This window comes from Gavialis gangeticus, unplaced genomic scaffold, assembly GCF_001723915.1.
Source record: "Gavialis gangeticus isolate Ggan-Ray unplaced genomic scaffold, GavGan_comp1, whole genome shotgun sequence".
NCBI lineage: Eukaryota > Metazoa > Chordata > Crocodylia > Gavialidae > Gavialis > Gavialis gangeticus.
In genome coordinates this window covers 12,974,284-13,000,899 of record NW_017729006.1, presented here as the reverse complement: position 1 = coordinate 13,000,899, position 26,616 = coordinate 12,974,284, and the positions used below count along the sequence as shown (strand labels likewise).

General features: G+C 43.1%; 1 protein-coding gene and 1 long non-coding RNA gene across 2 annotated transcripts in view; one reads left to right on the top strand and one right to left on the bottom strand.

The window, feature by feature from the left end:
• Positions 1–11,379, bottom strand: part of GGCT (gamma-glutamylcyclotransferase) — a 17,650-nt gene extending 6,271 nt beyond the window's left edge. Inside the window, exons 1-4 of the mRNA XM_019508821.1 lie at positions 11,219–11,379; positions 5,902–6,047; positions 2,312–2,447; positions 15–788 (exon numbers count right to left, since the gene is read on the bottom strand). Of these exons, the coding sequence (XP_019364366.1) occupies positions 642–788; positions 2,312–2,447; positions 5,902–6,047; positions 11,219–11,332 (543 nt within the window). The 5' untranslated portion in view covers positions 11,333–11,379 and the 3' untranslated portion in view covers positions 15–641. The remainder of the gene's footprint in view (positions 1–14; positions 789–2,311; positions 2,448–5,901; positions 6,048–11,218) is intronic.
• Positions 11,380–12,993: 1,614 nt separating this feature from the next.
• The window catches only part of LOC109291728, a 71,959-nt gene continuing 58,336 nt past the window's right edge, over positions 12,994–26,616 (top strand). Inside the window, exon 1 of the long non-coding RNA XR_002095936.1 lies at positions 12,994–15,358. This is a non-coding gene — a long non-coding RNA (uncharacterized LOC109291728). The remainder of the gene's footprint in view (positions 15,359–26,616) is intronic.

Below are 26,616 nucleotides of genomic sequence, written 5' to 3'. Positions count from 1 at the left end.
AATCACATTAATACCTTCCAGCCAGAAAAGGTCTTGCTCCACAGAAGTTAGTTAAGTAAAAAGCAAAAGTATAATTTCCTACTTTGCACCCCCATGGACTTTTAAAACAGACTGGAGAACTGAATGTACAACACTTAAAAACCAAGGGGCTCAATTCTGCAGCCTTAATATTCCTAATGGGAAGCTGCCCAACTAACTGGTTTCTTTTTTATGATGATTGGTAACAGGAGGATGTGACAAAATGAACTTTACCAACAGTACGATAAGGGGATTACAGAGAATTAGGTCCAGATTCCATAGAGATTTACACATAGCTTTCTGGATGGTGCATGAAGTTAAGCCCAACTTACACACATACCTTTGCAAAACCAGGGCCTTAAACTTGCTGAATCCAGTCCCTTCCTATAGAAGTACACCAGGACTGCCCCATTCTTTATCAAAAAAGGAAGTTGCTAATCAGCCTATTGAGAAAATTCATGCTTAAATCAAAATGAACAATCAGGCATTGTGGAATTGGAATTACTCTAGGAGTACACCTGGGTTAGACAATGGGTTTGGATAAGGATGATCCTGCCTCAGACAGGGGGTTGCACTAGATGACCTCTGGAGGTCCCTTCTGGCTCTACTTTTCTATGATTTTATTAAGTTATTGTTTTCCCTTTTTTAACAGCAGCCTCAATTTCTTCAAAGACTGACACTGGTCCTGCATAACCATTGGTTGCTATTAGTTCTAATTTCTTCTGATAGTCAGGTGGTAATCCATTCTGTTTTGCACCCATGCAGATGACCTACAAGTAAAAAGAAACACTGCCTTACTATGACATTACAGTGAAACAGTTTGATCTCACAAGCTTTTGGTTCTGCAAACAGTACCACTCATGTAAAAGAACTAAAACCAAAGCCCTGATCCCAGGCATCTTCCTATAATCAGATCAAGAGAAATAACCTTAGGCTGACTGCACTTGGAGAGAAAATCATTTTCTTGGCTGAAAAAGTTAGGGTGCTTTTTTGAAATTGTTGCTATGCATGTAGTATAGCAAAAACAGCTTCACATTACATCCTCAATCTTGATGCTGTATTAGTTGAGATTTATTCCTTCATACAGCTCTAAAGAGTAGTCTGGAGAGTAAAATAAGGGGAACAGAGGACCAGAAAGTACATGAGGAAGTTCCCAAGTTGTAGCATTCTTTAAACAGACTCTGGAAGTATACACCCTAGCACTGATCATGAAAACTTTCCCCGACAGGTGGGCCCCAGGTCAAGAGACACACATACATAGGAATCATATGATCAAGCCAAATTAGCTGTTCTCACTCTGGAGAACTTTTTTATTTTATTTACAATTATGTAGCTGAACATTTCTAGACAGTCGCACCATCTCAGGCTAGGCTTTCATTAGCTCTCCTAGGCTAAGTAGAACATGCCCAGTGTTTAGGCCATGCTTCTAAAAAAAGCCAGTGCACTGCTGAGCAGTAATGCTTAATTGCAAGGTAGAACTCTTTCTTCCATGGGTTATTATTAACAAATGTCCCAGAGGAGGCCTGCAATGATGGAGGTGCCATCTTTTGGGTGCCTGTCTGTTCAGCATCATTAAAAATTCTACTGCATTTTTATTAGCTAAATACAACATCTATGTTCTGACAGACTTCTGGTCAGGTGGTTACATTTTGTTTCAGTTGAGTCCAGTAAACTTTCGGTCCCAGCCTATTTTTAGAGTTACTATTTGCTTATCAACTGCTGATGCCATCCCACTGGTGCTCGTGCATCAGTTACAAAGTGATTTGTAGGTAAGCACAAGCACTCGGTTGGCGCAGCTTAGTTAGCCCCGCTTGCAGAGGATGGGGGCATGCCAGCTGAGCCTGGCGCCGCTCCCAGGGGACAGGGATGGGGCTGGGCTCAGCACTCAGTTGGTGTGCCCCCATCCCCTGCAAGTGGTGCTGCCTGGGCCACGCCAAGCGAGTGCTGAACCTGGCCTCAGCCTCGACCCTCTCCCCTGCAAGTGCCGCTGGGCTCAGCACTCGGCTGGTGAGCGGCTCTTCTTGGGCCATACTAGCTGAGCACCAAACCCAGCACTGCACACAGGGGAAGCCAATATGGTATATAAGTCAAGGTTGAATGTTAAGAGCTAAAAACTGGGCTTCAAACCTTGACTAGTACACAGTGAAATATAGTAGTACACAGGGATTAATGACACATTTATTTAGAAATAGAGGAGAGAGAGAGAGAGGAGAATAGTTAATATGTACTGTTATTCTAAGTAAGAATTAATACATTATTTCAGTTTATGTTCATTATTCACAACAACACTTACCTTTTTATACTGTGGTGATGGAAGATCATAGACACAGTCTTTCATCTGGTAACTTCGACAGGTCAGTAGTTTTCCTTCTTGAGTACTAACATCAACCTCTATTGGAGCATACAGACCCTCTTCAACTCCCTCTTGCCTGCAAAGATGACAATTCTTTCATACTGCACCACTTAGACAGCAATACAAGTTTGATTAGTGTATTTTTTTAACAAGCCATGCATTTGAACATTTGAGTTGGTATCATGTTAAAGTTGAGGTGGCTTTTTGGGCTGCAGTACTTAAAAAACAAATGTATTTCAGTACTTTGGAGCAATCCTTGTTCTATATCCCAAAAATAAGCTAGTGGAATTTCTTTCTTATTTTGTAAAGGATACAAATCACAAACAACAAGTCATTACTATAATCATGCAGGTCAGCCACCCACACTGCACAAGTGATAAGAGGTACATATGGTAATATCTACTATAAAAATATTTGATAATTTATAATAAGTGGATTATCAACCAAGTTTTCAAAATTAAGAAACAATGCATATACTGATACTTTATATTTTGATAATGAAGTTATAGCAAAATTATCTTTCATATGTTATTATTTCAAAGTATAATGAGGGAGGACTTGCACAGTTCTCTATCAAAGGGCACGCTACTCAATGATCCAAGACACCCACCAATGTGCTTGAATTTCTTTGCTTGCATGTACAGCTTGTATAACAGTAGGAAGCTGAAAGAAAGCACTGCAAAAATTGGTATCCCATTTTGTTTCAGTGTTACATTCACAACTGCTATAAGTAAAGTTCTGGGGTAAGGGGTTGTCCATTAATAAAATGATAAATCTGAGGAAAATATAAAAGTCTTAGGAAACTAGCAGCAGTAATGGCTTATTTAAAGTTTCATAAGATTAAAGGCAAGCTTCAAATGGAATAGTTACTTTTTAGATGTAGGTGGAAGGTGACAACTTTGATGTCTCTCTAGGTTTTTACAATACTCGTTAAAATGATATCACAGGTCTTGACAAGTAATATTTTCTTCTGAAGATAAAAAGCTAGTCACTTTTCAAAGTCACTTAATGTGCTAGCATAAAATTATTCCAACCCTTCAACTGGGCCAATGCAGGAAGACCTGTGGAGCTAACTGGAGGGTCAGTACCTGCAAACAAGAATGATGTAAAGTTTAGAAACAAATTTCTGGATTGTTTCAGAAAAAGCAGGAAAAGGGACAGAAAAAACAGCTTTTAAATTAAGAGATTAAGTGCCTCTCAGATGTATTTTGTGAAGTTTAGAACAAAGACACCAAGATTTATGACAGAGAGAAATGTCTCAAGAAGTCTAACACCAAGAAAAACTCAGCTATATGCCAAGATCCTTTTGCTATGTTTGTCACCCAAATATTGTACCCCTTGACTAGAGCATGCAAAATAAAACATGAAATAAACTACATTTTTTTTAGAAAACAGGAGTGACAGTCTGTTTTAAGTGTTCAAGTTGAGAAAAGTATAAGTAGTAAAATTATTATTTTTTGTTTGAAGTCTCATCCAGGAAAATTTAATAATCCAGGGAAATTTGTTAGCAATAAATTTCAGTTCAAAACTTTACAACCACATATTGTTGTGCATAAGTGCACATATAAAGAGCCCTACAGAAGTCAGTGGGACTATCTGAAGTGTACAGGGGTAAGTACACAAGTCTTTGTAGTCTAGGCTATAGCGTATAACATGCCACTATCAAGTTATCAGATCAAAATCCCAAGTAAGCCAGATACAAACTCTGGTGATTAAGAAAGAAAACCATTTGTAGTAACATCCACAAGCACAAAGAATTTTAAACACTTGATAAAATATTATCTTTTCTATTACTTTTCACTTCATGGTTTGCCGTAGTTCTACTAGTTTGCTAGTCATCTACTAAAGGAAGATGAAAAGGAAGATATCTACTCCATGAAGGAAGAAAAATAAAATTTCAGTATCTAGTGGTAAAATAAGCACCAGGTTTTTAAGTGTTTCTTTAGAGTTCGTAAAGAAGCATAAAAACCCAACACAAATACAGTCTCTCCCCCTTTACAGATCACTTTTGTGACACTTTGGTAAGGCAGTTTGGGAGATGAAGCCAGAACTGCTCATACCTCTCCTAGAATAAGTCAGTTGGGGCACTTGGTTTACCAGTGCAGTCTTTCAGGCACTGTTATCTAGTATGAAAAGTTTCTCAAAAATGTACAAGAAATCGGAATTCTACCACATGTGAACTAGAATTATGAGAGCTAAATATTAACCAACTAATTCCCCTCCCCCAAAAGTGATGGCAGTGATAGTATCTGCTATGATAGTAAGGGACCTTGAGTCTTGGGAAGTATTGTATGTTCTAGGAGTTTGGCAAATTAAGACGCTGTAGTCATTACAAGAGAGAGCGAGGGGAGGTCAGAATGGGAGCTAATGCAAGCAGTTAAGGGTAGGAGAGGAAAGCAGAAGAGAGTAGGAAACTTTCAGTCTTCCTGCTGAAAGGGACTCAAAATAGATAACTTGTGGCTCTGACTTAAATTCCAATTCTTTTTAATATTAAAATTCTCCCTCTTGAATCCTGAAAGTGTTGACAATGGACCTGATCCTGCGAGGTGCTGAAGGCAATGCTGGTTGAGAGCACCCATCCTCTTGCAGCTTCAGGCTCATATGCATTAATCAAACCAGCTGAAGACTTGGTTTTATAGCCAAAGCTATTAAAAGCTGTGGCAATGCTACTAGAAACAAGCAGTAAAGGACACTGGCTAAAATTACTGAAAATTTGCTCCACAAATTAGGCTTCCAAATCCTGATTAGGGAACGGCACAGGCCTGGTCTAATTTTCAGAGGTACTGACGATGTAATACCTCAGTGCTCTTCAGCTTCTACACGGGTTGGAAGGTGCTTTGTCAAACCAACAGAGATAACTGAACTGTCTGAAGAGTCACTGAAGGTGTACTGTAACATTTTAGGTTTGTATCAGGATGACTGACTGCATCATCACAGTTTCCAAGCTCATCATTTTGGAGATCCAAACAGCACTACCAACACGACATCAGTCTTATTTATCAATCCAGTTATTTCAGAGATGGGTGAGGCTTTGATCTGAAAGTTTTAAAAACACTTTGCAAGTTTAGAAAATAGCTACATAAAGGCATTTCCCAGGGTTCCCTTTTCTTGCATTGCATAGCTGGTTCTTTTCTGCACAGTTTCTCTTCCTGTTTCTAACACCTAAGGTGAGGTCCCAAACTATTGCTGACAATCTTTTGAAATCTGCCTTCAGAAGCAGAGTTTAAAACTTAGCAAATAGGGGAAAAGCTCATGAAATAAAATGTAAAGGTGACAGAAGTTTAAATTCAGTCAGACAGTTCAGAGTCCCCTCCTCATATTAAAAACCCTCTTTACAACAGTTTTGCTTTTCAAGCTATTGATTTGTCAAAGCATTAGAGACTATTCTGGAATTATTTTCATGTTTCAGAATCAAAAGTAGTCTCCTAAGTCAAAACAAAACCTCCATGTTGGTTATTGCTGAAAGGTAACCATTGCATTTGGCTTGCTTTCTAAAGCAACATAAGACATTGGAATTATAAGTCACCTACTTATCCAGAGAAATTAAATTGCTAGTGCTCATTTTCCATACTACTCCCCAAACTTCGTCTCCAGGGCTTTGAACAATGGTAGCTGTACTTCCATGCCAGTTAGAACTTGGTCTGCCTTGAGGACTGCCAAAAACGAGTTTAAAATCCTGCAAATTAAACCAATGCAAATAATCAATTTTCACTTACTTTTAGGGAATGGGGGGAGGGAGAAGGAGGGGATTATGGCATGAAAATGTTAGCTGAAGCAGAGTTAACAAGAAGTTATAGAATGGGTAGTTACCTTTCTTTCCTTAAAGATCTGCTCTAATCCCCACCTCAGAGGGAACGAAAAATCAGGCCCCAAGAGAAATAGCGGGCTTAGAACAAGAATAGGAGATACAAGGCTGTTCTACAAAGTCTAGACCTGCATCCAAGCCCTTTACCTTGTTTACAGATATACAGAATTTTTCTAAGGGAATTTGAGATTACCTTGCTTACTAACAATAGATGTGTTCATTTCTGCATGAAAGGCAATAGTGTTTACGGGATGGCAGATTGACTTTTTTCCAAAGCTATGAATGTTGTCACATAATAGTTCATCTACTCCCCTTCTGATAGTGGTGCTCATGGAGTTGGGTCAGCCAGCTTGCTGGACTCCCCAGAGGTCTGGAAACTGGATGGTGGGGGAACAGTGGCAGTGTCAATTGCTGCTCCCCTACTGCCTAATTTTGAGACTTGCGGAGAGTCCGGCAGGGTGGATAACATGGTCCTGTGTGCTACACTGTGTTGGTTTGACAGATTAGTGTGCAGGGTTGCACCCACAGACCAATCCCATGCCACTCATCTGGTCTGCAGGGCCAGAAGGTTGGGTACCCGTGCTTTAGGATGTTAAAAATGGTCCTGTGTGGGCCCCAAAATTCAAAGTACCAGCTCTCTTAAAGCCTACCATTGCTTCCCGAGCCTCTCATCTTAGTGGACATGCCTTTCAGACGCTTATTCCCTTTTCACCACTTGTTGTTTCTGTGTCTCATGAATACCCTGTTGAAAGGCCTAGGAAGAAGCACATGTGAACTGCCCCTGAATTGGGCATGCGAGAGTCATGGCAGCACATGAGAAAGGAACTGAAACCAAATGATAAAACTTCTAAGACGTGAAGTGCTGCCCACTGAACACAAAAGACTAAAAAAAAAATTCAGAAATCATGTTCTTGGGTGGTATTTGTAATAATCAGCATGACTCCTAAAAAGAACATTTTCATTCAAAAATTAAATAAATCCAAACATCCTTTAGAAGTTACACAAGTACTGTACTGAACATAAAAGCAATGCCAAAGACTGCTCTAGCAAAATAGACCAGGAAAGGGGGACCTGCATTTTTTCAGCTTTATTTTGTACATCTGACAGCACTTTGCATATAGATTCAGTTTACCCTGATAATCACTTTCTAGTCTGCACATGTTTTTCTTTCATCAGCAGCTGAAAAGAGAGGATTCCGGTGTCTGCATCACACCAGATATTGCTAGGGAGGCACAGCTGTCAATACTTGCTCTGCATACCAAAAGGCACTAGGTGTACCAAGTGCCACCCATGAGCATATATGTGACTGATCACTCTGTTGGCTGTGCCCTGGTTGTATGCCAAAAAGAAGCAAAATGGCATTTTCTTTTTTTAAGCATACATTATGTGTGAATAGGTGGGGCACATTTCCATGGTTGTTCCTCTTACCATAGTCTGCTATGGTGTAGATATGCCCCTGGTACCCCTTGGAGTTAACAGGCAATCAAGGTACTGTATTATGCCCTCAACCTTTTGCCTCTCTCCTAAATGCTGATACAGTTTTAATTTATGGATTGCAGAATTGAGGCTTACGTCCTCAGACAACAGACAACAGATCAAATCCATTATTAAGGATGAAGACCACTTCCAGAATTTCCTTAAATTAAGTGAGTCTACTCACTGAACAAAGTGCTACTCAGCATAAAGCATATCAAAATCTGATCTCCAGTATTTATAGCTGGCTTTAAACACTTTTTCTATTTACTTTAGTCATTCCTTTGTCCCAAACCTCTTCCCAGTTTCTGAAGTTTTGAACATTTAAAACTTGTTTTAGCTTTACTTCTCTCTTCGCTCATAATCCAAACAGCGTTGGAGTGATGGAGTCATGGTCCAGGAGATATGCAAGGTGAAGATATTTCTGAACAATCTTTTATTACAAGGACTACATGAGAACAACCATGGAAACATGCCCCACTGATTCACATATGCTATGTGAAAAAAATATGCCATGTTGTTACTCTTTGGTATAAGCCGGGGCACCTCTAACACAGGGCTCAAAAATATGGAACAACTGACTGAAGCCACCTGAACAGTTTGAACTGGTCAATGTATCTGCGAGTCCCCAGATGTACCCTCAACATGACCATATGCTATGCATCTGTCACAATCTCAGTCATCTCAGGAACTTTCAAGCAGCTTTTAATTCAGTTCATCTCCTCTCCCTCAAATGTTCAACAGACAACTGTGCAAATCATGCAAAAAAATTAAATGAGATCTATGAAGGAATGCAACTATTAAAATGTTTATAGCACAAGTCTGTAGATCAGTGGCTTAACTGCTTAAAAGATGCAATATAATTGTTACTGTATCTATGCAAAAGCCAACTTAATACATTAGCAACATTTGATAACTGTTCAACAGAATCAGTGAAAGTTTAGTACTGCTGATGCACTTAGATGACCGCATCCTTGCACAGTGGCAGGCAAAGTCCAGCCTGCCGGCCAGATTGGGCCCATGGCGAGCCCACTTCTTAGCAGCCCCTGCCCACATCACTGCAGCCAGTTTCCACAGAGACCCCAGCAGCAGCTGAGCTGTGACAGCACAGGGCCAGGGTTTCCATGAAGATCAGCTCCATCAGAGCTGGCAGGGTGTGTGGCTAGGCAGGGAGCTGCTCCAGGGCCAGGATCTTGCAGCGCTGACAGCATGGTCTGGGGCCAGAGCAGAACTGCAGCAGCTCCAGACCACACCATCATCACCACAAGATCCCTGCCCAGCCACATGCCCTGTTCAAACATTTGCATTCTACAATCTCTCACTAATCTGCTTCCATTTGCAGACCTGGAAGAGGTTACTTTCATATCTCCTGGCCAGTAGGCAGTCTGTTTCCATTCAGCCCCTTACGGGAGCTTGCAGAAAATAATGCTGCATACCCTTTGTTGGACTGGCAAGCCCTACAACAGGAACTATGTGTAACAGTACAGGTTTCCCTCAATTTATGCGGGTTCTTTATATGCGAATTTGCTCTTATGCAATGAGTATATTTAGACCGGAAGGCACAGGGGGAAGAACTCACCCCAGCCCTGGCTGCAGTGGCCCTGAGAGAGGCTGACAAAAGCTGCCTGTACCAGGGCACAGCGCAGCCCAGGAGCAGAAGTGAGTGGGGACAGGCGGAGCACAGTGCAGCCCAGTGGCTGCAGGCAGCTGGTGCCAGCTACTCCCAGAGCTGCTGCAGCCAGGGCTGGGTGAGTGCCACTCTGTTCCCTCTGCTTTGCTGCCTTGTGCAGCCCTGGGAGTGGCACCTCTTCCCCAGTCCCAGCCTCACTCCCTCCCTTACCACCATGTAAAGTGGGTTTGTTTTATGTGAATTCGATGTATGCGCTGTTTGCTGGGAATGCATGTACAGTATAAATCAAGGGAAACCTGTACTGAAGCAGAGGGAACACAAGTAGGCCCTTCTAAACCTAAAATGATCTGGAACAGACTCCCAGGCAAGCTGGCTATCTAATCAGCTTCCATTATTAAACAGACTTTTATTATTAAGGGTTAGGCAAGCACTTTGATTCAAAAAGTGTCTTTCAGCCCTCCGTTCTGCCAAAGCCCAGCAGAACCCTTCATCAGCCAAACCCTCATCAACTTCAACCAGAGTTCAGAGATTCACAGAAGTTTAGGTCTGGAAGGGACCTCATGAGATCATCGGGTCCAGCCCCCCTGCTCTGGGCAGGAAAGACTGCTGGGGTCAAATAACCCCAGCAAGGTGTGCTTCCAGTCTCCAGGAGCTTGCAGTTAAATTTCATCCCACCTCTCCCAACCCACCAGCTCTAATCCTTTGCAGTGTGTTAAGTGGCAATGAGATGACCAATCTGAGGGCAGAGCCGAGCACCCGATATCTGCTTTCATTTGGGCAGGACACTTCCCTGCTGGAAGCACAGGTACGGTCTCCTGGCACTCTCTGGGAAAGAACCCAGGGCCTCTCCGCACAGAGAGCTGCTGCAGTGCCCCAGACAAACTGGGGGCATGGAGTTGAAGAAGAATTTTAAAAAAGGCTTTACCCAAATGGGTGCGGGTGGCCACCGGGACACTTGGGAGCTCTAAACCAGTGGCCACAAAGTCATGCCAGCTGCCAGGGCAACTGATGCACCTGCCTTGGATGCCTTAAATGTGTCCTTATTGCTCCGAACCCATGACAGCTGGTTAAGGAAATACTGCCCAGCACGGGTTGGACCCCCCATGGGTAAAATCAGAGGCTGGATTTCTCCTTTGCCCCTGGGCTCCTCCAGTGAGCCAGCCCCATTGTCCTGCATTAAATCCCCGTGAAATCCAGGGCTAGAAGCACCCGGGGGGGTTTCATCTGGGTCTGATCAGCAGGGATCCTGGTTTTTTCCTGATAAAAGAAATTCCCAATTTTTTGACATAATCCCTCTCAATCCACAGTTTTCTATGATTAAAATGAAACATCACTAAACATCTATCTATATATATACACATACATACATACACACATATAGATATAAATATAGGTATAGATAGTGGCGTTTCATTTTAATCACACGAAAAATAGGGCTGGACAGGACTCAAGAGGTTATCTAGCTCAACCTGCTACAAACTTGTCCCTGGCTTAAACCATCCCAGACAATTTTTTGCCTAATCCGTGGATTGTGGAATGAAACACCACTAAATATATCTATAGTTATATCTAGTTATCTAGCTATACAGATCTAGACATAGAATGGCGTTTCATTTTAATCATGGAAAAAACGTGGATTTGGGGTTACTTTTTTTACATCCGAAAACACGGGATTGTTTTAAATCAGGGAAAGCCAGAAGCCCTGCCGGGCAGTGCCGTGCCGTGCCGGGCCCGGCGGCAGGCGGCCGAGACTCGCGGGCAGGCGGGCGCTGGACGCACACTCCGCGCGCCTCGTGGCCGAGCCGCCAGCAGGTCTGAGGTAGCCGAGCCGGGGGACCCCCCGCCGCTCACGCGTCACGTTTAGCGCGCGCTCCGTGCCTCAGTTTCCCCCCCCTGCAAGCACAGGTGTGAGGAAGGAGAGGGGGAGCGCGGCACAGACCTGCAAGCGGGCCACCGCCGCGAAGGCCGCCGAGGGGTTCCGCAGCAGGATGCGCTCCCGGAGCAGGTTGCTGCCGTAGGCGAAGTACAGCACCCAGCCGCCCAGCGCCGCCATCTGCCGCTCACCGCACTCCGCGGGCGCCCCGGCGCTGTCTCTTTAAGGCCCCCCCCCTTCTTTTTCAGCCCCGGCAGCGCAGAGGAACGACGCCGCTTCCTATTGGTGGGAGGTGTGTCCTGCCGCTCACCATTGGCTGTCGCTGGCGGGGCGGGCTGGAGGGGCCGCTCCCTGGTTGGAGGAGCGCGGTGACGTAAGGGGAGGCTCCGCCCCTTGCTGGCCAGGCCTCCACGGAGTGCCGGCGGGGAGCAGGTCGCCGCGCCGCATGGGGCAGGTCTTGCTTTAAAGGAGTCTTGCCGGTATCTTTGGTCCAAAATGGTTTTCAGAGCTGTAGGCCCTGAGCCGGGTGTTGCAGCCGGCACTGAAATCCTCGGATTTAATCCACTGTGTGCGCTGGGTTCTGGCCCGGCAGTTCACAGCTGGAGTTAGGGGCCCAAAGTGAGACCTGCCTGGGCAAAAAAGCACTTTCCGCAGGGAGAGCTGGCAGGGTGTGGAGGGGTGAGATGTCCCGGGCGTGACTCCCCTTCTGAAATCACAGCTTTAGAGAGCTCCCAAAGTTGTCAGAATACATTGGGGCAGCCTTTAGTGGAGCAGTCAGCAGGGCAGTCGATTTTGGCCGGCTCCAGAGCAATTCTTTGGGAAAGGAAAGCTTTTGTTACTGAATGAAGGCACTCCAGGACATGCTGTATTGGCCTATTTAAACATCTCTTAGGTATTTGCAAAAAACAGCAGTGGCACATGACATCCTGCTTCACTGTTTCTTAATGGTCAGTTAGTAAGCAACGGTGCATTCACCTGAAGAAATCTTATATTAATAGATTCATAGATATAGGACCGGAGGGGACCTGAACAGATCATCAAGTCTGACCCCCTGCCCTGGGCAGGAATGAATACTGGGCTCATATGACCCCAGCCAGGTAGTTATCTATCCTCCTTTTAAAGACTCCTAAGGTAGGAGCAAGCACCACTTCCCTTGGAAGTTGGTTCCAGATCCTAGCCGCCCTGACTGTGAAGTAGTGCCTCCTGATGTCTAGCCTGAACCTACTTTCAATCAACTTGTGGCCGTTGTTCCTTGTTACTCCGGGAGGCGCTCGGGGGAACAAGGTCTCACCCATTTCCCTCTGGTCCCCACCGGTAAGTTTATAGATGGCCACTAGGTCCCCTCAGCCTTCTCTTGTGAAGGGTGAACAGGTCCAGGAATATGAATTCAGCAGAATTGATATTTCATGAGCTAATACATTAATAGATATTGAAAGAAGTGTTCATCTTCCAAGTACCACACAGGACTTTATCGAAATACAGTGAATACGTTTGCTGTAGGTAATAATGAGAGGATATGCTGTTTAACTCATGGAGTTTTGTGTCTGTGTCCTTCCACAGGTGGTTTCTTGCAAAGTAGCAAGAGCTATACTCTGCATTTGACTGCCTTTACATTTTGTAGCAAAATGCCTGGATGCTGCAGTACTCTGGTGCAGCAAATGAGAAGGTTGGTAAAGGTTTTTTGGGTAGATGGGATTTCTTTTATTCAAACAACTAAATAGTTGGGAAAAAGTTCTTTGCGAGCTTTCTGGCACAAAGGCCTTTCATCAGGTGTTTGTGCCCAAAAACTTGCAAATAACTTTTTCCCCAACTATTTAGTTGGTCTAATAAAAGATATCACATCTACCTAAAGAACTGCTTGCTAGTGCCTATGTCCTTAGACCAACATGGTTACAACCAACAACCCAGCAACAACGTTGGTAAAAGCTTTTTGAATTGCAAATTAAGTTTTTAATTACGTGAATGAAATTAAGCATCCGAGCAGTACAGTAACTCATAACTGCTCTGACAGTTATGCTTTTCAACATGCCACAGAGAATGGTGCTGTCAAAACAAAATAGAAGCTGTTTAACAGATGAATGGCAGGAAGCTGATTATTGGTACTAGGGAAGGTGGGCAGTATCTTTTGGGACTGTCAAATAAGCACACTTGTTTTCACTAAAATTATAGGTGTTGAAATAGTTAACACTGTTGTTACTTAAACTGTAATACTTAGGCTTTAGAATTAAGGCTACATTGAGGTAAGTCTGGAATTGTTCACTTCTTTCTGTTGTAATTCATTTTTACACTGAGTACTCCAAATAATAACCAAATCTGGCCTGGACCTGGTATTTCAGACTCCCCTGCAGACCCAGAGATACAAGTCGCATGGTTTTACACGTGGCTCTCATTTTCCAAGTGCGTCTTCACTACATTGAGGGCTGGAGATATATATGTGTGTATATGTGTGTGTGTATGTATAAAATGCAAACTTATACCCCAGAATGCTATACAGGGAGGGGAAGATTCTGCAGAAGATTCAATGGCTGTGAAACTGCAGACTACATGGGGCACTAGATATACATTCCCATCACATTTACACCTTAAATATTAAAAAGTTTTCATTGTAGGGCAAATATTGTTGAGTAACAGCATGAAGAAAACCTTGCGTGGAGAAAGAAATGTTACCTGAGCAGGTTCCAGGACCTATCTTATCAATGTTGAGAGTGTTAGAGTCCTCAGATTAAATGTAAATGTAACTTAAATGTAACCTTCTTGGCTTCTTTGACCTGTTTCAGCAGAGACCTATAGAAAGGTAAAAGGTAAGTGATGCATTGCCGAATGACATCACTTGTGCCATTGTAGCATGCAAAATGTGTGTAAGATGTTCCTAGTGAGGTTCCAGGCAGTTTCTACCTTGCTTTTACACTGAAATGCAGCATATATTCTTTTTGTGTGCTCATGCATGGGCAGGCAGACTTACAGACCCTGTTCACATGGAAGTGTAAGGTCTGCTTCCTTCCTGGTCACTTACGGGGCAGGAAGGACTTTCTTTTTGCACAGGCCTGAGCAACCATTAACTGTAGAGGGACGTAGTGGTGGACATGATACCACTGTGAACATATGGAGGTCTTGGAGGCATTCTGCTGGAGGCTCTGAGTTTGTTGCTAAGGGCAGTTTTGCCTATCTTCAGGAGCACCTTAGCCCCAGGGGAACTTGGTGAGGGTGTTGCAAGAAGTATATGATCAGGGAAATGTAAATAAAGCATCCTCCATAGGTTAACAAGGTGTATAAAATAGTTGCACTAGTGCTTTAGTTTACCCAGCACTTGAATGAACATATTTAGCCTAAAACTAAAAAAGAATAATTATAAAAATCACAGAAAAATAGGGCTGGAAGGTTATTTAGTTCAACCCTCTGCAAGTTTATCCCTGCTTAAACCATCCCAGACAAGTTTTGTCCAATCTGTGTTGTAAGCTTCCAAGGACAGAGATTCATCTAAGAAACCTATTGCAGAACTTAACTGCCCTTGAAGTTAGAAAGATTTTTTTTATATCCAACCTAACTCTCCCTTATTGCAATTTAAGTCATGTCATTTGTGGACATAGAGAACAGTTTATCATCCTTCATTTTCTAATGACTTTTTTATATCTGAACATAAGGTAAGGGACAAAATGTTGATGCTGACATTTCTGATACACTGGTGCACCCTGAATGTCAGAAGTTATGATACTTAACATTTTTCACACAGCTTTCTTGGTTTTTCCTTTGAAGAATTTTAGGGCCAGAAATGAACTCCTTTCATGTATGTGACCTCTTCTATAATGGGGACCATAGGATTATGTGCCAAGGCTTCCTAAATCCAATTCCTTCTGCTAAATAGCAGGTAAAATGTGTACTCCATCCCTCACATTGTCTTTGTTGAAGGTCTAGTTAACATGTTCTTGTTACATTCTTTGTTTCCTTTACGTATTTTGCTCATGTTGGTGATGAAAACTGAAGAAGGCAGTATCCTTTTTGTTTACAATCAGTTTAATAGTTAGGGTTCTACTGATATGTTATTTTGGTACATTGCTTCATACAGGAATCGTGATCATCATCATTAGCAATCCTTCTCAGTTGAGGATGAATATCTTTCATGACTGCCGTATCTGTGGGTCTGAAGATGGTTGGTGAGGTTGATACAGGATCAACAAACTCTGTCACAACTTGGGCATGCATATCTGTGTGTGGTGGGTGGCTCAAGATTCTTGATTTAGTCCATGACATGTTGTTTTTGCTTCTCTGACTTTTCTATCTCCTGTTGTCGTGAGATTTCAGAGTACTGAGATCCTTGCAGTCAAGCTCTTCCTCCATTGGGGCAGTCCTGGGCAATCATCTCCCATGAGCTGATGTTGATGTTGCATTTCAGGTTGGCCTTGCGGACTTCAAGTTGGCCTTGTAGCGCTTTTTCTGCCCTCGTCTTGAGTGTATGCCTTGACTACGTTGCAGGAATAAAACTTGCTTTGGGAACCTGGAGTCAGACATCTGGATGACATGGTCAGTCTTGCAAAGTTGATGTTGGATGATCATTGCCTCAATACTCATGGTTTTTGCTTGCAAGAGGATGCTAATGTTGGTACATCTGTCTTCTCACTGGATTCAAAGTATCTTCTACAGGCAGCATTGATAGTAGTATTTCAGCAATGTGGGGTGTCTTCTGTACATTGTCCACATCTCATCTCTATACAGTAAGGTTAGGGATCACGACTTCTTGATAAACCATGAGCTTGTTTTTGGATTGAACCCTTGAACACCTACTTCCTCAGGCATCCAAAGACTGCACTTGCATATTTGAGGTGATGGGTTTCCTTGTCAATGTCAGCCTCCCGTGAGAGATGGCTCTGAGGCATGGGAAATACTCAGCTTTCTTCAGTGTCACCATAAACCCAAAGTACTGGAGTTAGGGACTGCTCATTAAGAGCTTGTTGATGGGGGATCTTAGTCTTCTGAATGTTGAACATCAGTCCCATTTTCTTGTATGCCTCGGTAAAGACTTCAGTGATTGCCTGAATATCTGCTTCCGAGTGAGCATGCACTACAGCATCATCAGTGTACTGGGGGGTGTGGGAGGTTTTTTAACGTCACCAAAGCCATTTACTGTCCGAACACTCGGGGACCAATCCCTTTGAGACCTAAGGATAGAAGAGACATTATCAAGGAAAAGGGAACCATAAATTTCAATTTGAAAGAGCATTTTGAAGCCCACCTCATACAAGAATATTTAATTGTTGAAGTAATTTTCATTTGACAAACTTTAGCTGGAACATTAGCTCAGTTGGAGACTCCAATTTTGCCAAGATTTTCCTTTTTATATATTGGGACTTATTAGCTGACAATTGCCCTTTAAACAAAAATCAATTGAGGAAGGATTTTTTGGAACCATGTTTAACACTTAAGAGTCCTCCCTTGTCTACTTGATTCCTGTATAAAAAATATATTTTCCCCAGAAAACTCTGATTGTATCAGGAGATCAGCAACTGGTAACCTTATGACAGCATTCATTCTCATTAATCAGTACTACATCACACAAGTGTCATGTGATAAGTGTAATCTTACCCTATTATGCCTTTTCTGTACAGAAGAGAATTACTAAGTTCCAAATGACAGCTCAAAATTATATTTGCATCATTTTAAACATATGCATTAGTTAAAAGAATAGCTCTCAAAGTCAAGATTTAGAAGTGAAGGACAGTGTGAAATAAATGAGAAATTTGGAGAAGTCCATGAATGTACAGCTAGGTACAAGATAAAGGCCAAGTTTATGAAAGCTGAAGGAGCATGCATTTAAAACACTGCCCCACCATCAATTAAGAAGGAACCTGTAGCCTTGTAGTTTAAGGTCTCCTTTTTGTCTGGTACGTGTTTATGCATTAAGATCAGCAGATCTCAATGAACTGATGAATTCCTCTGTTCTGAGGTAAAGCAGCACTACGTACTATTTCCAAAGTTGTGTTTACACTGAGCACAGGAATCTGTAGTGTTTGCTGGCATTTCCTATTCTGAATTTAATACAAAGCTAATTGAAGTGATATATAAATAAAAGCTTGATTGGTTATGTTTATATTCATTTTTAATTGAACGAGTTGATTAAGGTGCATTGCTGAAGCCCATTAAATTCCATGCATGGCTCAAGGCAATTTAGAAGCGGTCCATTTAATATCTCAAATAGTCATGAGTATGTTAGCTGTCAGGATCGTGTTGGACTAGCTTGCAGTGACTAAGTGAGCTGATATTTTGTGCCTAGCAATTGCCATTTTATGTTCCAAAATTTAGGCTTTCTTTTGAAAAAATAAGATTCTAGTCTTTGATTGCAAAAGAACCTTTTAAAAATGTGAAACAATGCAATTTATTTTAGGTATTGTTCATGCAACATCCAAATGGCATCCAGTGATCTAAGGAATCAGGAAGTGAGGGTGCTAGAACCTCACAAGAAGTACTTGGTGACTAACAGAAAATGGTAATGCAAACATGAGGGTCTAAGTCTGCAGACAACCTTAAACATGCCTCAGTTCCTGCAACAAAGTTTACTTTGTGGTACTGACAATGATTTACATCCCTGCATTTTAAGCTGTCATATTACTTAGAAAGACATCCACCAGAAGAAGGATGTTTATCATATGAAAAATCTACTCCTGGTAGATTTGGTTTCATTAGAGAGTACAGCTTGGACTGTGAATGGATTCAGGAATTATAATAGCATTTTTTTTGTAAAGCTGCCTTGAAGTGAACGAAGTAAGTTGGCGTAGATTTAAAAACTTGAAAATGGGCTCAGTCACATGCTAACAGGATAGGCAGAGGGAGAAAAATTGGGGGGGGGAGGGGCGGAGTGTGAGCACACATGTGCACAGATGCCCCTCCACCCCACCCTGAGGCAGGAAAGTCTGTGGAGGAAAGAGGTGGGACAGAGTGTGGCCGGGGCCAGGGCTGGGGCCAGACAGGGATTGGGAGGCAGTGGAGCTGGGTCCAGGATCGGGGCCGGAGCCCGCTACACCTGTGCAGCTGCCTGTTCCTTCACACTCGGGGTCACTCGCCAGCACCACCTCCTGCCCCTCTAACTCCGCCCCAGCCCCAGCTGCCTTCCCGCACCGGCCCTGCCCCTGGCCGAACACCACCCGAGGGCCCCAGAGCCAGGGCCTAGAGTGGAGCCAGCCTCACCTGCACTGCTGGGCCAGAGGGGACACAGACCCTGGGACTCCAGTGTCCACCCCGCCCTGATTCAGAAGAAACCAGTGCAGCCCTTGCCCCAGTCTGCAAGGACAGCCTGCCCTGCCCCACACAGATCTGGGGGCCCACGCCACCCATGCCTCCTGGGGTGCATGTAGCAGCAGGAGCCGTGACCCCCTGGATGAGCCGCTCACAGCTTAATTCCGCACCCTGCTGGCTGTGCAATGCCTACTTCTCCCCCAGCTCCACTCCCCACCTCTGCTGCAGCTGCCAGAAGCCCTTGGCCAGGCTGCCCTGCAGCTCTACTGCTAACCTGTGTTTGGGTGCACTAAGCCCTGTTAGCCCCCCCCACTTCCGCCGCCTATGGCTGACTGACATCCTTCCATAGAAAGGTGAAAATTTCTTTCATTCTTTCCAGGACACATCAGAAGATATTTGCTACTGGTTTGGGTGCTAACAGATGTGCAGCTCCCCGCTGTAACTCATGGTGCCATATAGATTCATAGATGCTAGGGTTGGAAGGGACCTCAACAGATCATCAAGTCGGACCCCCTGCCTAGGCAGGAAAGAGTGCTGGGGTCAGATGCCTATCCAGCCTTCTCTTAAAGACCCCCAAGGTATGGGAGAGCACCACTTCCCTCCAGTTGTCTCAGAGAATAATCTTAGAGTTAGATGCTGCAAGTATAAACTATATTGGGGTGCTCAGCCCCCAGTCCATGGGTCAGATCCAGCCCCCAATGCAGTATAATCCAACCTTTGGGGCTCTCCATGGGCCAAAAAAATTGGGAGCGAGGGCATGGTGGCACTGCTCTTCTGCTGCTAAATTTCTGCACCTGTGGGGAGCCCCAGGCCCTGTACACTAGAACAGGCATGAGAGCAATGCAGGGCCCAATCCTGGTGCAGGCAGCAGTGGTGTCAGGCCCTAGGGTCCAGTCCTGGTGCACAGGACCTAATACTGGTGTGCAGGTGCCTGATTCCAGCTCGCAGGGCTGGGCAGAGGTGATGCTGGGCTCTAGAACTTGATCGTAGTGCATGGGTCCAGGCAGGTGTGAGGCAGAGCTCAACAGCCTGATCCTAGCATATGGAGGTCAGCCAAGGAAGTAGAGGGCCCTTTCTGGGCAAACAGGACCAGGTGGAGGCAGCACTGGGCCCTATCCCATGGACCAGCCCTGCACTACTATTCTGGCTTGCAGGGCCAAAAGCTGGAGTACCATTGAACTATATAATTGCCAAGTTTTACTAAAAAATACAAAAACTGACAGTGAGCCCAGAGCCTATTTTGAAACAAGTTTGCTGAATGATAAAAGTAACCTTTGCTTTAGCTATTTGAATAGTAACCTGAAGCTTTTTCTACCTTGATAGTGCTATTGGATTTTATATTTTTAGTTAATTCAAGACCATTTCTGTCAATAGGGAACTTTCCTAGAGGTTAGACTGCTAAATGAAACCTGCTTTTAGAAGCAAATCAATTCTGGATGTTTCAGAATAACTCCAGAGCAGCTGACACAGTGCTACAGTCAACTTTTTTGAAGCCTAAAACAATTAGTAATCATTTCTATGCTCTTTTTATGTACGTACACAGAAAACCTCCCAGTAACAACTGGTCAGTTGTACCTATTGTCTTAAGAAGAATGACTATAGGTACCAATAAAAAAAAAAGAAGCTCTTGGTGGGCACAATTAATAATGGCTAATTAAAGGAGGTAATAAACATGGTTATTATGTCAACACAGTAATGAATTTCTATCACTGGTATGTATCCAGATACACAGTACTGTATATTGTATGCCTGTGCTTTCTTTGATCTTATGTGTTTAATTTTGTAGAAAATAGAATGCAGACTTGAGCAAGGGATGTCCCTAGTGGCTTTAAGTTCCTAACCCATGATTATGACAGCATAAAAAATCACTCAGATGAATAATAAGAAAAAACAAATTACATTAATGATATGTACTTCCTACTCCCTTTATGGATTCAAAAGATTCCTATTATTATTATAAAAATGAAATGCCATAAAACGGTTATAGCAATGGTCATTTATTAATGTGGTGTTGGGATCCATGAAGAATTAATGTTTGTGTAAGTGAATATAAAATATTTTATAGTGAGTCATTCTGCTGCTGTGTACATATGTGAGAGAAGATAACCTCTATAGAGAGGCCAGCACAAAGCCAATGCTAGAAATTAAAGTCCTGAGCAAACTAAATCCCCTTATCTATTTCACTTTATGGAAAGAAAATATTCGATAACCCATTGGATTACTAATTTAGTTAATCTTTAGGAATATTTCTAGTTAGTTTAGGTACTTGGATTTTAAAGGTTACTGCAAGTAAAGCAGGAAGCTCTTTAGGATAAAGTAGGTCAAGGCTGAAATGAATAAACACAATGACAGAAAATGACACACTTCAATATACTTCAGCATGTCGGTTTGGTCAGTGCTGTGGCTTTTAAATCATAGCCAGCATTGGGGTGGAGTGGCTGCATAGTATTTGAACGCCCTAGAGACAGCTTGTTTAATTAGTGTATTTGGGAGGCTTGAGGAAGCATGCAGAGCTGGGGAACTCGAACTCCCTTTCTACAAGGTATAGCTTGCTGATTGGTTCTCCTAGCTAGTTTCATAGACTTCATAGACATTAAGGCTGGAAGGGACCTTGGAAAATCATCAAGTCCAGCCCCCCACCCAAAGGGCAGGAAGTCAGCTGAGGTCATAGGATCCCAGCAAGATAAGCATCCAATTTGCTCTTGAAGGTGTTCAGTGTAGGTGCTTGAACCACCTCCGATGGCAGGCTATTTCAGACCTTGGGGGCTCAGACAGTAAAGAAATTCTTCCTTATGTCCAGCCTGAAATGGTCTTATAACTGTTTGACCTCATCATCCCTTGGGGGGCTCTGGTGAACAAACGTTCCCCCAGGTACTGGTGGTCACCCCTGATAAACTTATAGGTGGCCATCAGATCACCCCTGAGCCTGCACTTTTCCAGGTTAAAGAGCCCCATGGCTCTCAGCCTGCTGTCGTAAGACCTCTGATCATGTGCGTGGCTCTTCTCTGGACTCTCTCAAGCTTCTCCACATCTTTTTTGAATTGTGGAGCCCAAAACTGGACGCAGTACTCCAGCTGTGGCCTCACCAAGGCGGAGTACAAGGGGCGAATGACGTCCCGGGATTTGCTTGAGAAGCATCTATGGATGCAAGCAATCATTTTGGTCGCTTTACTAGCCGCAGCATCACATTGCAGGCTAGTGTTCATCTTGTGGTCAATGATGACCCCCATCTTGTCTGCTCCACATGTAGACATCAGACCACATACAGCACAATCCTTCATGCATAATCTGTTCTTTGATGGAAGACCCATACACTGGGATGGAAGCAACAGAAGGGAAAGGCAAATTCCTATTATAGGGACAGCTACCATGCCAGTTGCCCCATATTGACAACAGGGGGCTATGTCCTTACATTTTGATTTTGGCTTCCCCCCATGGACCATTGCTTCAGGCACACCAATGTAACTTCCTTCCCAAGTTTCTTTTAATTCATAGGTGAAGAACTTTTGGGGCTACATTTTCCAAGAGGAATGTTAAAAAAAATCTCTGCAAAATATAGGAGCAGAGATGGAAATAGGTCTCTGCACATGTGCAAAATGCAAACAGATTCTGATGCACACAATGATGCAGCACTCTGTTTCACCATGCAGGAAGCCATTTTGGTGTGCAAACACATGAGGCTTACAAATGCTCATTTCTGCAGGTACTTTGGTACCTGGCAGGTGTAACTTCTGCTGACTGCTGCTACACAATCTGTGCTATTCTGTGATCTCGTTTTCAGCAGTGTAAATCATGAGTGATGCTACTGAACTGCTGGATTGTCATCCATGTAAATGAATACAGAACCTGGCTCTTTTCCATTTTACATTATGAGTAGCTCAGTCTGTTTATCTCTTTCTTTTTAGAGCTCCTTTGAATGATACAATATTTCCTGAGTGCTAGAGCAAAATGTTACTGAAGATTTTTGTCAAGATAGCTTCCCTGGGTACTGCAGTTCTTCAGTTTGCTAAGTCAAAATTATTTTATTAGTACAATATTTTAGTATTTAATTTTCTCAGAAACACATTACTGCATCCTGCTGCAGAATTAATCTGTTCCTTTTTAGATAATTGTTTGTCTGATTTCCCATTTTGACATTTCTGCTGCCTCACAGAGAAGGATTGTGCACTTTCTCAGTAAATATGACTAAAGAATCCCAGCCAAAGGTTAAACTAGGGTATTTTGCTGCTTCCAAGCAGTTCTGCTATTTCTATTTAGTATACACTTGCTTGCTTCTTGTCCTCCCAACTATTATGGGTCACACTGCTGTATTTTCTTCTTCTCTCTGTCATTTCTCTGTATGAGAAAATTTTCAAATAATGTTAGTTAGGGGAAGACCATATAGTCCAATCCAGAAATATTCCTGTGCTTTTAAATCTGGACAGTGCAGTGGGTTGCACAGAAGTAAGATTCTGAATCCCGATTTTTGTACTGCTATGATTGTCATCCCTTCTATGTTGTTTTTGACTACAAATTTTGGACTTGATCCATGAGTTCCATGTGGGCGCATGGAAGCTCTTCTCAGGATTTGTCACTCTGTGGGCACATCTACATGAGACATTTCCGGTGGAGTTGCCTAATTAGCTCTGCAGTAAAGTTTCAAAGTTTACACGTGTGGCCCTATTAGGCCACAGGAAACTAATTAACTCCACCGCAGGTTAGTACTTGTAAATACAGGTACTATCCTGTGGCAGCATTCTTTAGTGCGCAGCAATGCATATGTAGATGCTGATGGAGCTGGCTGGAACACAAGGATGCACCGAAGCACCCTTGTGCCCCAGGCAGCCCCTCCGCAGCATGTTTTGCCAGGTTGGAGCAGCCCAGGCTGGCAGACTGACCCCCTGGGCTCCCTGCCAGCCGGGGCTGCTCCAACCTAGCTCAGCATGCTGTGGTCCCGGGTGTACGTGAAGATGCAGTGCCCAGGGGCGACAAACTCTGGTGCAGTATGGGCCAGAGTTTATTGCTTCACATCAGTTTCACTTGTTAAGACTTCATGACAACAGTCAACTACACCTTAACTTATAAAATGTCTGGCTGTCATGCTGCTCTCAAAATATGCACAAATTTATTTAGTTATTTGTAGTTATAGGGGGGAAAGATTGAAAATTGTTAGGCTCCTATCAAGTTTAAATCCTCACACTCAAACTTCACTGAGAGAAAGTTAAGTCTGTAAGTACATGGCAGTGACTTGAAAATTACCACTTTTCAGAATACTAGAGGTAACGATAACAACAACTACAACCACTTTTCTACCATCGGTAGGACACTGGCCTGTTAAACAAGAAATGCAGAGTTAAAGGTGTTCTTGCAGAGGCAAGGCATGCAAATCACCTTAATTGTGTCCACCCACCCTCATCATAGCAATAAGTAAATCAGAAACCTGTACCATCCTGTCTACCTGTAACAAACCATTCAATTTTGTTAGTGACCCCAGAAGCTGAAAACCTTAACATCTTACTTGTATTCTGGGTGTGTCAGCCTGGGGTGTTCTATACAGTACCTGCAGAAGAATGGTACAAATTTCTCATTAGGATCTGTCTACAGAAGGGAAATTTAGCAGCTACACAGGTAGAATTATACCACTGTAATTAAACCTTTGTTGTGTTGGTATAATTCCATATGAGGACATGGCTTTTTTTGGTTCTGTTTAACATCTTGCAAATTGATAAATTTTAAAAAGGTTGCTCTTGTACTGGGATCAGAGTGTCCACTTGAGCAGTTATGCTGATATAATTATAGTTGTTTAAGCTGGCATTTTAACATGTCTAACTTCCCATGGAAACAAATACTGAAGGCATTCTTCCTCATTCTTTATTAAGAATCTCATTCTGCCAAGTGCAGAGGAGCACTCAGTCCTTTGTAGGAGATGTTAAATACCTTACAGGGTACAGGCCAGTGGTTTCAGGTGTCAGGTAGAAGAGGGTGAGGGGAGGCTTGAGGAGCAACTCAGCTGTGTAGGAAGGATGTGGTAGGGACTTTCTCTGACTTCTTTTGGTTAGTGAGTCTTCCATGGACCTGCTGTAAGCTTCACTATGCTAGGTGAGAAACAAGGAAAAACTAATGTTCTTCCTACCACTTCTGTTTTTTCCTCCTGTGCCACTGAGCTGCAGTCAGACTCACTCCCATAGATACTTCTTCCCTCTGCATCCTCCTTCCCTGATACCAGAGACCTAATGATTTGGACAAGGCTGCCAGAGGCAGCTTAGGAAAAAAAAAGGACAGAGGACACTAGTGCTCCCTTGCTATCTTCAGTTGACAAACCTTCTGGCTAAGTACAGACAATCAAAAAGCCCGAGGCTGACTCAATTAAATCTTCGCAGGTTAGTCTAAGCTGCCTAGATTGAACCAATCAGCAAATGAACAGACATTCACTTTTGATTCTAAAAATGTAGCCACATGCCTCCAGTGGCCAGGCCAGAAGCCAGAGGACATTAGAGCATGCTTCCCTGCTTGGTTGGAGCAGACAGCTTGGGCCAAAGCTAACCTGCCTACCCTGTGAGGCGGGCTTTGCAGGGGACGTGCAAAGGATTGTGGGATACTGAGGGACTGTGAGTTAACTTGAATCTGGAAAGGATCTGGGACAGAAGTTCAATAAAGTGATTTAATCTAAATCAGTTAAGTCTGATACTACATCCATATAGGTTTTTCTTAAACAGGTTTAAGCTATTCTGAAAGCAGTTTACGTGCACCGAACTTCTGTCATGTTATGGATTTGAACTGGTTTCTAATCACGTGTACTGGTTTATATGTAAATTTCTGTCCCTAGTCTCTGTGATTCATCTGAGAAGAGTTCTGAGCCTTGGGAGAATTCAGGCAAAGACAAGAGTGAACATGAAATTTGCCTTCTCCTTCTGCTCTTGCAAGTCACCACAGTGTTATGATTCACATGAGCAGTTCTATCCATGTGAGTCAATGCTAATAAGTGAGTTATCTTCTATAACCCCCTTTAAAAATGCTCATGCTGGAAGCTGGTAACACAGCAATACTTTTCACATTCTAGACCTGATGACTTTTCACATTCCCTTGGACCCAGTGGCTGTTCTATAGTGGTGTTATTTATTGTTGTGTGGTGGTGGTATTATTTCTGTACAGCTAGGTGGAACTGGGTGTATTTTCATGCCTCACCAGATGTTATCTTTTTCACTATCAGAAAGCCCTCCTGCACCAAACATTCAGTACCGACAGCAGTCAGCGATCTGAGTGCTGCTGCCAGAAAGTCTGCCTCAGAGAACACTGACTATACATAGATTGTAGGGAGAAACAGAACTCATATCCTGCTGGGAGGAGGAGGTCTCATAAATATACAGAGGAAGAATAATATCATTATCTTCCAAGACAGATATTAATGGATCAGCATTTGGTAAGAGATAAGTTCATTTTATCCATGGCATAATGGCAATCACTGATGAAATATTTTAAACAGGTGGGAGAAAAGATTACAATAAGTGTTTTAGTCTCTAAGAATGAAACTGTCCTTCCCTCCCAGCAATAGAAAAGTATCTGTTTGGGTAGGAAATTCTGTATGCCTATGCAAGATGACTAGCTAGTGATAGTCATAGCTACATTCAGAGTTGATATTAAGTAGGAACATAAATTGATGTAATTGGAATGATGACAGCTCAGAAGAAGGTGTAATTACATTAGGAAGCATTTGCAATTGACTTAGTCAAACAGGTTATTAGTAATGCAGTACAATAAAAGCCAATCATCAGACTCTCATTTCCACTGTACTTTACGTGCAGAAGAAACACAAAGGTGATAATGCCTGCTATGAAGCTATGTGACCACAGGGTGCCGCTCATACTCCACCAAGAATAAAAGAAGTCGAGTTGCAGTATTAGTCGTCCTAATAATGCATCTTGCTATAATCACTGTATGCCAACTCTAGTTTCCAATCAGAATTTTGAGGAATAGCCAATAGATTGCATATTTATGTCAGTTAAAGTTGATTATTTTTGCTATAGTTTCATAGTTGGTAGGGTCGGAAGGGACTTGAGCAGGTTATCAAGTCCGACCCCCTGCTATGGCAGGAAAGAGTACTGGGGTCAAATGACCCCGGCAAGGTGTTCATCTAGCCTCCACTTAAAGACCCCCAGGGTAGGCCACTTCTCTTGGATGTTGGTTCCAGATCTTAGCTGCCCTGATAATGAAGTAGCGCCTCCTGATATCTAACCTGAATCTACCCTCTGCCACCTTGTGAC